The 11,456-nt window shown below is 35.5% G+C and overlaps 2 protein-coding genes and 1 long non-coding RNA gene across 3 annotated transcripts; all 3 read left to right on the top strand.

Moving 5' to 3' along the window:
- Positions 1 to 670: 670 nt before the first annotated feature.
- Positions 671 to 4,965, top strand: LOC140804693 (chlorophyll synthase, chloroplastic-like). Its single transcript, XM_073160787.1, has 15 exons — positions 671 to 914; positions 991 to 1,035; positions 1,500 to 1,570; positions 2,290 to 2,377; positions 2,765 to 2,850; positions 2,943 to 3,029; positions 3,106 to 3,171; positions 3,244 to 3,327; positions 3,426 to 3,487; positions 3,593 to 3,668; positions 3,750 to 3,812; positions 3,890 to 3,971; positions 4,116 to 4,192; positions 4,346 to 4,393; positions 4,625 to 4,965. The coding sequence occupies exons 1-15, from the start codon at positions 806 to 808 to the stop codon at positions 4,685 to 4,687; spliced, it is 1,107 nt and encodes a 368-aa protein (XP_073016888.1). The 5' UTR covers positions 671 to 805; the 3' UTR covers positions 4,688 to 4,965.
- Positions 4,966 to 5,684: 719 nt separating this feature from the next.
- Positions 5,685 to 9,762, top strand: LOC140805177 (dnaJ protein ERDJ3A-like). The gene is given in 8 exon segments (XM_073161406.1): positions 5,685 to 5,894; positions 6,918 to 6,973; positions 7,099 to 7,172; positions 7,607 to 7,721; positions 7,723 to 8,119; positions 8,200 to 8,538; positions 8,692 to 9,039; positions 9,168 to 9,762. Coding segments are annotated over 8 exon segments (1,704 nt in total). The 5' UTR covers positions 5,685 to 5,807; the 3' UTR covers positions 9,456 to 9,762.
- A 774-nt stretch (positions 9,763 to 10,536) lies between these two features.
- LOC140804890 (uncharacterized) lies at positions 10,537 to 10,975 on the top strand. Its single transcript, XR_012112230.1, has 2 exons — positions 10,537 to 10,675; positions 10,792 to 10,975. It is a non-coding gene; the product is annotated as an uncharacterized lncRNA (long non-coding RNA).
- Positions 10,976 to 11,456: the final 481 nt, after the last annotated feature.

The raw sequence follows: 11,456 nt of genomic DNA, 5'->3' as shown, positions 1-11,456 counted from the left end.
TCCTCCCAGGATTTATAACAAGTTTATGAAAAATTTATTTTTATTATTTCTAATAATAATATTATATTGTATATTAAATAAATACAAAATAAATAAATAACAGTAAAATAAATATTATTACTTTTGTTACCTTTTTCTTCTGTTTGGAGCTTGGAAAAGTATGTAGGACTTTTAGAGCTTCGTGCTGATAACGTGTTGTGAAAAAGTAAAAATTTATGGTAAAAAGTAAAAATCTCAAACTCTCAAAATTTACCAAACTACACACTTTATAATATTTTTTTCTCTACTCAATTGTGATTTTCTTCACAAATGAGAGATCTGTTTATATGAAATCTTTACAAATAATTCAAAAATAAAATACATCATTACCTACATCATCACACACTAATTTTCAATATTTACAACTCTTATTTTCAACATTCAAATATTCAATACACATATTTTAAATATATTTTTCAACAGTATTAAATGTTTGATATATGTTCACGTGAATATTTTATGAAATGTCACGTTAAGTGTTCTCGAGAAACGTGAGTCTAAAGAGAGATGCTAATCATATTATATATATATATATATATATATATATATATATATATATTCTCTAACTATCAATCAAAAATTTTAAAACATCTGACGTCCCATTTGCCACCCACCGATCCTCATGGCCCCATTTCGAAGAATATATTATGTAGTATCCTATTTTGGCAAAAGACAGAGTTGCTCCAGTGTGGGCGCTAACTAAGCAGAGAGCTTTCATTGAAGATCTTCCTTAAACTCAGTCAAGTGTCCCCCTCCTGCCTCTGCTATGGCTTCTTCAGTCAACACTGTCTACTCCAAACGATTTCCTTCCCACTTGAGTGCTATAATTAGAACTCCACATCTCCCATCAAGATCAATCTCTCTTTCTCTTAATAGTAAGCTTATTCTTTCGAAATTTTCAACATTATTTTATTGAAAGTTTGCTCATTTATTTCCACTGGATTGCACTAGGACGGAGGCGTGTGGTGAGAGCCACTGAAACCGATGAAAATGAAGGTCTGCTGCGATTTCTTTTCTTTTTATCTTTTTGTTAAGCTTCTTTTTTTATTTTTATTTTATCATATTTGGTATATATATTGGATTAGATTTGCGGGTCTTGAAGTAGATTGGCATGGTGAGTATTTCAATTTGCGTTTGGACTAGAATATTGAATGAAATGATTTCAAATCCATGATCTGAATATTGGCTGTTGTTCGTGTATCTCGAACTACCATTTTGTATTAAAATGCTACGAAGCAGGTAATTATTTCAAGTTCTTTCAAAATACACACAAAAGATACATCGAAGAAAAATGTGTAATTTGAACTGCCTGATAAAATTATTTGCCTAATGTAAATAGTAGATTTGACTTCCGAATCTCAAATTCATCTGTCAAATGCAGCTTTAGATTAACTGAGGAATTGGGCTGTTAGTGATACTCGGTTTCGATGAGATTTGATTTGTTTTAGTATGTGCACCAGACAGGGCACCTGCTGAGAGTGGTTCAAGTATCAATCAGATTCTTGGCATAAAAGGAGCCAAGCAAGAAACCGTGAGTGTTTGATTTGTTTGTTAATATCAGAATTTATTTGCCTTCCAGTTTACAGTTACACGAACGAATGTGCTGAAACTGAAAGCTAGATATAAAGTTCAAAACTTCGTTGATTCGGATGATTCCGTGATCATATACTAACATATTTATGAACATTGAAAGTGGATCTCGAAAAGCTTACTAATGATCAGGAATTTGCTAACTTGGTTTTTTAGATTTTCCAGTCAGATATATCGGTCAAAAGTATCATCTCGATCAAGCAAACATTAGCATTATGTTCACCGCATGACACAGTTTCTAAAAATAGCCAAAACGTATTTTGATCTTCTAGATGAAATGGAATATGACTGTAGGAATATTTAGAATGTGATCAGGAATTGGACTTTGCACGTAATAATTGTTTTTGGCACCCTTTCAAGATTTTTTGTGCACTTTATTAGCTCCTAAGTTTGAAGTTGATATTTCTTTTAGAAATCAGGTACAAGGACATTAACCAACTTTGATGATTGTGATTTTGCAAAGCCCTTTCGCATCGGTGCTTTCAGTTGCAACCATAATTAGTAAATGCAGATCATAAAAAGAATGGTTTAAGTATCTGGTTGATACAAGTACTCGCCTTCAAGATCGCATCTAAGACAATGATCGAGGAAATCATATATGTGTTATTGGAAACAATGAATAAGAGATGAAGTTTTCAAATAATGTGTGCAATTCAACAGGATAAATGGAAAATTCGACTTCAGCTAACTAAGCCTGTAACTTGGCCACCTCTCATCTGGGGCGTAGCATGTGGAGCCGCTGCATCTGGTAATTTCTTACACTTTTGTGATATTACTCACTAATGCAAGCATCCGACTCTTTTCAAGCTCAAAAACGTTATCGGTTGACTTTTCTTGCCATCCAAATTGTGTTTGGTTCTTTTATCTCCCGGCTCTCAAGTACTTTTCCTCAGCGTGATATCAGTATTATGACAATATAAAATTAGTTTGGATCTGTAGGATTCCACATTTTTTGGTTCATTTGTGTTCCTACATTGAAGTGAGTGTAACCATTTTGTGTGCTCGTAGTAGAAACATAGTTAGAAGAAATCGTGAAACCATGAAGTAAAATCTCGACGTTTTGAATTCTCGTATTGGTAGTGATGTTAAAGTCTATGATCACGATTCTATATTGACAAAGGGTATTCCCACTCAGGAAACTTCAGCTGGACTTTCGAAGATGTAGCTAAATCAGTTGTTTGTATGATCATGTCTGGTCCATGTCTAACTGGCTACACTCAGGTAATTCTTACATCATGACAAGTTACTTAACATTATAATTCTAGTATATATTTGAGAATACCAATAATGATATTTCACAACTCAATTTATAGACATTAAATGATTGGTATGATAGAGACATCGATGCTATCAACGAGCCTTATCGTCCAATGCCGTCTGGCACAATATCTGAGAATGAGGTATGTGGTACTCTGATTGCTGTCTGGAATTACATGCTGCAAGCATTTTCCTGATTACATTTGTCAATATTTTCAGGTGATTACACAAATATGGGTGCTACTTCTAGCGGGTGTTGGCTTGGCTGGTCTACTAGATGTGTGGGTAGGCACGCAATCTAAAACAATGTCATTTCTACTCTTAAGTCATCTAAATCTCTCCCTAGTAAATTGTTAGGCAGGACACAGTATTCCAGTGATTTTTTACCTTGCTCTTGGTGGATCCTTGGTGTCTTACATCTACTCAGCTCCACCTTTAAAGGTATTCAAGACCTCCTGCATTTCCTCAATATGGACATTTATCTCGACTTTGAAAAAAAAGATCAGCTGAACTCTGATTGAAATTCTTATTTACCGCAGCTTAAACGAAATTGGTGGATTGGAAATTTCGCCTTGGGAGCAAGCTATATAAGTTTACCTTGGTAAATGAGAATTATATATCCAGTGTCTTTTGTAAGCTGTGGGAGATTAAGTATTTCTACACTTTGGTGTAATTTTGTTTAAAAGCCTTGTTATATGAATAATAGGTGGGCAGGTCAAGCTTTGTTCGGGACCATTACGCTTGACATTGTCGTTCTAACGCTTCTGTACAGCATTGCTGGTGTATGAAATATCTCTCAAAGTATTCTGATCCCTTTAGCCGATTGAGACTATTTCTAATTCTTATTCTCATTCATGTTTTAGTTTGGTATCGCAATTGTGAATGACTTCAAGAGTGTTGAAGGAGACAGAAAAATGGGACTGCAGGTGCCTCTTCAATCTGGGGTTTAATTAATATGCCTTATTCTTATTTATAATCACTCGCACGGTGATGTGCTTTACAGTCATTTCCAGTAGCTTTCGGTTCTGACTCTGCGAAATGGATCTGTGTTGGTGCCATTGACATTACTCAGATATTTGTGACTGGTGATAATATACTTTATAGTTATTGATTCAGATGATTTTTTTTCCTGAATATATAAACTACCACTAAAGGCTCTCCAAGTATGAATCATAATAATAATTTTGGGAATACACTGAAACTCTTGTTATGTGGTGTGCCTTTTGCAGGCTATCTACTAGGTGCTGGTAAACCTTATCATGCTTTAGCACTTCTTGGATTGATTGCCCCACAAGTCTTTTTCCAGGTAAAGAAAAATCACATCTTTTTGCCATTATTATTATTGATCAGCATTCCGAATGTTGTCGATGCAACGCAGAAGAAACAAACAAAGAAATGAACATCAAATTTCCAACCTTGGTATAATACGTTGATTTAAATCTTTGGTTGTGTACTGCAGTTCAAATACTTCCTCAGAGACCCGGTTAAATATGATGTCAAATATCAGGTACTATTCTATCCTCCATCTGGTAACCATCGACGAAAGTATTAGAGCGGATCCACGAGTTAAAGTAGGGACAAGCCGGGAAAATAAGATGTGATTAATAGGATGCATGAAACTTGATTTTTTTTTATTTTTTTTCACGAAGATATGGGATCAGATGAGGTCTTTAATCATGCCATCTTTCATTTGAGAGCATTTACTAATGAATTCGATCTTTTTGCGCATTCATTGCAGGCTAGTGCCCAGCCTTTTCTTGTTCTTGGTCTGTTGGTCACAGCTTTGGCAACCAGCCATTGAGATGATGGGAAAAATAAAGATTTCAACATGAAAACTTGAAGAGAAAAATCGAAGGGCTTACACCAAATTTTGCGTTAACATTCATGCTTGGATTGATTACTTTTCCTCTAAACACAGCAAGGTGTATACCTCTTGAAAACGATTATAAGTTCTCCGAGTACATTTTTAGCAATTTGGTTACTATTTTTTATGATATGTATGAAAAACTAGTTAGTGACGATATGTATTGATAAATGTTCACCGAAGTAATGTTTCATGAGAGAGTTACCTATGCGTGTAATCACTTGAAATCGCAATTGTATCGCCTAAAGCCGCTTAAGCGTGGGTCGATCGTCTAGCGTCACGATTTTTAAAACCGTTTAGATGGTCGTCTAATTTATTATATATTTATTTATTTATTTATTTATTTATTTTTTGAATTTGGATATGGTTGTAACTTTTGTCTCCTTACACGGGAGAGTATTTTCACATTAAAAAAATCGTACATGTCATTTATTTTGATTACTGATTTTTTTAGTTGCTCTATTTGCATTGTTTTCTGCTAGTTTCACAAAAGAAATCGGAGTTATTTAATTCAGTGGTTTCTATTTGTGTATTTTATAGTCAAATTGAGCAATTAATTTGTGTGAATTATTTATCATATCTAGGGAAATTTTTACAAAATATATTGGCATAACAACAAAAATTGAAACAAAATTTCACCCACCAAACTAAAAATTATAACTACCTTCCTGCTCAGGAATCTATATATTTTTTAGATATTTTTATCTGATTCAGACATAAAATAATTAATAATTATTTTAATATTAAAAATAATATTTTTAGTAATCACTTAAATTTGATTTCTTCTCTACGAAGAAAAGAAATGAAACGACAGTCCCTGTGTGATAAGTACAAAGCTGACGGGAACGCTGAAATCCTATTGGGCCAAACTCGTGCACAATTTTGAAAGTGCCACGTGTACCCACATTATTGCTCTACATTTGTCCTCGGCCCGATTCCCTCCAAATCTATAAATGGCCTCTCCCATTATCTTTTTCGTGTTGCTTATCAAACAAGCTTCATCGAGGGAATTTTTGTGAGAAATTAGATGTCAGCGTTGATTGTTTAGGATTCAATCATGAAGGCTTGTTTGGGACTGCTGATTATTGCCGCTGGATTGCTGCTAATTATATCTTGTGAATCAAAAAAGCTTGATCCTTACAAGGTAATCTTACACGTGGTTTTAATACAAGTTTTTTGTTGTTGTCGGAATTATCTTATCCTTTATTGCGTGTTTTGTTTTTGATTGGGAGAAGATGGAGTTAGGATCTTTGTTTTTGTTGTGGAGTGCTGAAAAATTATCCGTGTTGGTTGTCGTTCCTTGCGATTGAGGCTCTTTGCACAATCAGGACAATGCAACAAGTTCTTCAAAGAATTTGGTTGCATTCTTCAAATTTTGTATGATTATTTATTGATGAAGGGTTAGACACCTGTGTGCCGGTGTCCCGTTGATTAATGGTGCCGTACCCGTATTTCTTTGTTTACGTGTGGGACTCTAGCCTTTTAGAAAGAGTCTAATGCTTATGCTACATAAAAAGTCCAAACCAATATATGTCACTCAAAGATTATTTATATAACCGATGTGGGACATTTAACACACTCTTCTCACGCCCAGGAATGTACATCTGGAGCGTGGAGTTTACAAATGACCCAATTATGGACAGAACGGGGGGCCTAATTACAGTCAGTCCAACACATAACGGTGAAACCCGAGCTCTGATAAACTGATATCATGTTAAGATTGGAACTTGGACCTAACTCAACCCCAAAAGCTAGCTCAAGGGGTGAGGATTGTCCAAGCCAATATATGCCACTCAAAGGTTATTTATCTAACCGATGTGGATGTGGGACATTTAACACCCTTTGAAGATTTTTTTTAATATCAGCAGTACCAGTTTGCATATGCAGGAAAAAATTATAGTTAGATTTGCCGATTATGAAGTTCTATGACATGCCGTTAAATCTACTTCCCGTTTGGAATAAGAGACACTCGCTTTATCAATTATAAAATAAAATGAAAAAATCTGAGGTTCTTATAACCTGAAGTACATATTACGATTTTGAAACAGGACATAAAGTTTAGCATTATACTTCTTTCATTGAGAATTTCTTTACCTTTTTATCATTTGAGGGAGAACTTTTTTTTACAATTTTTTTTTAACTTGATACGTTTAATATGTTCTATCAGGTACTTGGGGTTGATCGCAGTGCGAGTCAACGCGAAATTCAGAAAGCTTTTCACAAGTACATGCCCGCTTTGCAATTTTGAGCTCTTTGTTGTGTTTCGTTGGTCTTCTTGGTTGAATCTTGTGGTCACATGGAAGTTTTATTCTTGGACTGATTTTTTGCATGTTGGTGTCTTTTGTTAGACTATCACTCCAATATCATCCAGACAAAAATAAGAATAAGGGTGCCCAAGAGAAGTTTGCTGAGATTAATAACGGTACAATATTCTCATCTATTTTGAGTTCCTCCGCCAATTCGAAAAATTCAGCTGCACTGTTCAATATGGAAAAAGAAATACTGTATTTATTAGAATCGGTCGGTGTGCTTTGGTGGGGTTGGAAAGGATTCGAGCTGGTGTTAAAATTAAAGTGTTAGGCCAAACTTGTTTAAAGAATGCAATGGTAAATAACATGAGCGTACTTATAACCAAGCATGATTCTGTTTTTTTTTTGTGCGTGTTTGATATTATTCAGAATGTAAACATTTCTGCCCTACTTTATTCTCACATAATGTCTAATGAGTTGTTGGTGGTTGTGCCTTTCGTTTTCATTTCCTTGTTTCGCTGATACGTGTTCTCTTGGGGGTCATGGTCTGGTACATTCTTCTCTTGGTAAAATCTCTTGATCTTTGTTTATAATAATTGTTTTTCAGCATATGACATATTATCTGACGAACAGAAGAGGAAAAACTATGATCTTTTTGGGGATGAAAAAGGAAACCATGGATTTGATACTGAAACTTCTGGAGATCATGGTGGATATACCTATTTCACTAGGTGGCAGGCCCGGAGAGAGTGGGTTTAATTTTGGGCCTGGTGGACAGGGAGGTTCAAAGTCATTCTCGTTTTCTTTTGGCGGTGATCCTGGTTATGGTGGGCAAAGCTCATTTGGTTTTGGTTTAAATGATATATTTTCCAATCTTTTCGGAGGCGGCAAGGGAGGAGGGAGTCAGTTTGGTGGTTTTGGTAGTTCAAGTAGGTCTCAATACGGAGGTCGGGGTTCTGATAAGAGCATTTTATCTGTAAATTCAAAATTCTATAAGAAAGAAATAAATGACAGAGGGATGAGTTGGCTCTTGTTATTTTACTCTCCCAATCTCCAAGGAAAACAATATTATGAATCTGTTATAGAGGAGGTAGCCGCTCCGCTGATGGGAGCATTGAAGGTACAAGTTCATTTTCTATTCACATACTACTTATTTAGATAACATCAACTCATGGAGTATGGAAATGTTGACACACACAGGTTGGAAGCATAAACTGTGAATCTGAAACCTCATTTTGCAAGGAGCTAGGTGTACATTTAGGCAGAGCTCCAAAGGTTTATGTTTATTCGTACTCAAAAGGTGAAAGTGGCTCTTTGGTCGAGTACAATGGTGATTTAGATGTGAAAGGCCTAAAAAGTTTTTGTCAAGACAATTTACCCAAAATTTCAATGGGCGTCAACTTGAGTCAGTTCAAAGTTGCTGCTGAAGCCGTAACATTGCCCAAAGTGATGCTTTTGTCTACGAAGAAAAATACTCCTGTCATCTGGCGGGCACTTAGTGGCTTGTACCACAATCGCTTTGCATTCTACAATGCAGTGGTAGTTTTACATGTCCCTCTCCTACGTTACGATAAATAGTATTTGTGTGTTTCTGGGGTGATTAGTTCTCTCCTGTCGTGATATACCGAACCTGGATTTATATTTGATGTTTGCTTTATAAAATGAACTAATGATCAACTCGATTATTTTTAGGTTCACGACGTTTCTGATCCTTCTGTGAGGGCGCTAGGGGTCGATTCACTTCCTGCTATCGTCGGCTGGCTATCAAATGGGGAGAAAGTGATTCTCAAATCTGGGGTAGTCGTGAAAGATTTAAAATCTGCTGTTCAAGACCTCAGCGGTTTACTTGAAAATTTTGAGAAGAAAAACAAGAAGGTTGCTTCATCCAAAACAAACCATCCTGAATCAGGAGAAAATCGCATACGCTTTCTCACAGGATCAAACGTTCATGATATATGTGGAGATGGATCTCCCGTCTGCTTAATTGGCGCGTTCAGGTCATCCCAAGCAAGGGACAACCTTCAAACAATTTTACAATCTGTAAGTAGGAATTTTTTACTAATGGGTGTATCGACTTATGAAGATGTTATAAAGAACATACTTATGTTCTGTGACGATGTGATTGAAGCAGCAATCTCACTGTTTATTTCATTGCTTGGTCTTTTTAGGTGTCTCAAAAATCATTCTCCAGAAAACAGACTGCAGCCTCTGGTCCGAGTACCTCAATTTCCTACTCTCTCCTCGATGCTACCAAGCACCAATCATTCTTAAATGCTTTCGAGAAATCAGGTTTCAAGTCATCACACAAATTCTTGGTGGCCTACAAACCAAAGAGAGGAACATTTGCTACGTTTCAAGGTGACATAACTGAAGAAGCAGTAGAGAATTTTATAATTTCGATACTAAACGCTGATGTACGGTTTACCAAGACAAAACAAAAGCCTATTCTGAAATGAAAATCAAAATCCTAATCACATACATGGCTAGTAAATTCTGTCAGCCGCATTCCACATGCGAATGTGCCAAGAAATGTAAGTTGCCGCCCCTTCTATCTTTCCGTGCTTATGCGGGCCGTGTTAAGTGTATATAAGGAGGGAGGTGAAAGAGGGACAATGTAGAAAGATGGAGTTTGAAGATTTTGAGAGTAAATGCAAATAGCAATTTTCTTGCAATCATAGAGATTGTTCTGTGTTTTTTTCTTTTGACACAGAATCTGTGAAGGATATATAGTAATTACCTGCACTCTAATTGTAGTTTTATTCATACAATTTTGTCAACTTTCAACATGTCTTTATCCCTATTTTCCATTTCTCCTTTCCCTGCCAAACATTTCCAATTTACAAAAAATTTCTATGAAAAAGGTTCGGTACTGAGCGGAAGCTTATCCAAACCAAAAGAACATGTAAAAGAGTAGGTTTTTTGTGAGACGGTCTTATGAATTTTTGTCCATGAGAAGGATCAATCATATCGATATTCACCATAAAAAGTAATACTTTTAGCATAAAAAGTAATATTTTTAGCATAAAAAATAATGCTTTTTCATGGATGTTTCAAATAAAAGATTCGTCTCACAAAATACGATTCGTGAGACGGTCTCACATAAATTTTTGTCCATGCAAAATTGATTGGATTGTTTTCTATTCGATCACAATTTAAATCGATTTTAAAACAATTTTCCTTTTAAAAAGTAGGGAGATTGTGATTTGTGATGACTTACTCGTGGATTTTTTGTTTGAATAATGCAAATTTTTAGATTGTGATCATTTGAAACAAATCTTGTATATCTTATTATACAAAACAAATCCCCCATAAAAAAAATTATGTGATAGAATCGCATTTCGCCGCTGTTAATTTTCTAAAAATAAAAATAAGTATATTCTAAATAAAAATATATACTCAAATCAACATGCGAGAATACCGAATACCAAAGACGAGAAATTCGAAAATTCGTTTATATTACATATTAAAAATAATAAAAATTGTGTTGAGCAGGAACTTGAATTGGGCTGCTAAAAGCCCAACATAATTGGGCCTTTTGCCCCATGAAAAGGACACCAGATATAAATACTCGCTTTAACTCTAGGGTTTTGGAATTGCGCATTGTCATCGCTAGGATTGCCATAGGGAGGAGGCTTTCTGATTTCGCCACCAATTCTCTTTCGCCATGAGAGCCAAGGTAAATTGTTCTAAAGTCATCGTTTTCAGTGATTACAGGCATAAATTTTACTTACTTTTTTAAAATCTGTTTTTCAATTTTTTTTCTTTCATGTGTTGTGTGGTGATTTGTAACAGTGGAAGAAGAAGCGTATGAGGAGGTTGAAGAGGAAGCGCCGAAAGATGAGACAGAGATCTAAGTAGTTCCCTTGTGTTATTTCTTTCTCTCGATATTATTTTCGAATTCTTGGGATTTAATCTGTACTAGAACGTTTTTACTTCTTCGCTTAAGATTTGTCTTTGGTTATGCTCAATTTTGCTTGACTAGTGTCTTCTGATTAAGGTTCATGATTTCCTTTTTTGTTCTGTTTTGATACGCTATAGAGTTTGATTATGATTTCTAGAATTTGGTTTGTTCCATTTGAAACAAGGTTTATAATCAAGTTCCCCGGGCCACTTTCATCCAGCACAACCAAGAAAACAGAGTAGTTTACTTGGATTTCTTGTATACCTTTTTCCATGTTCGGTTCCACGGTTTCAGATGCCCGCATATATAGACAGACCTACCATCTTCCAACCGTTTTGAAGTCCTTAACAATCCTGTGTTCAATTATTTGGGATCTATACACTTGAAGTCCCTAAACCGTTTTGAAGTCCCTAAACCCTACTACCGCCGTTCCCGGGGCTCTATTTGGCCTTTGTCATCCAAAAATTTTGGATGAGTGATGAACAATTTAAGTGTAGGGATTCTCCCCTGTTCCTTTAACCTGCATGATCTAGATTTAAGCATTACTAGCTGATAA

Source organism: Primulina eburnea, chromosome 11 (assembly GCF_022965805.1).
Source record: "Primulina eburnea isolate SZY01 chromosome 11, ASM2296580v1, whole genome shotgun sequence".
In the NCBI taxonomy this organism is placed as follows: domain Eukaryota; kingdom Viridiplantae; phylum Streptophyta; class Magnoliopsida; order Lamiales; family Gesneriaceae; genus Primulina; species Primulina eburnea.
This window is presented reverse-complemented; position numbering and strand designations above follow the sequence as displayed.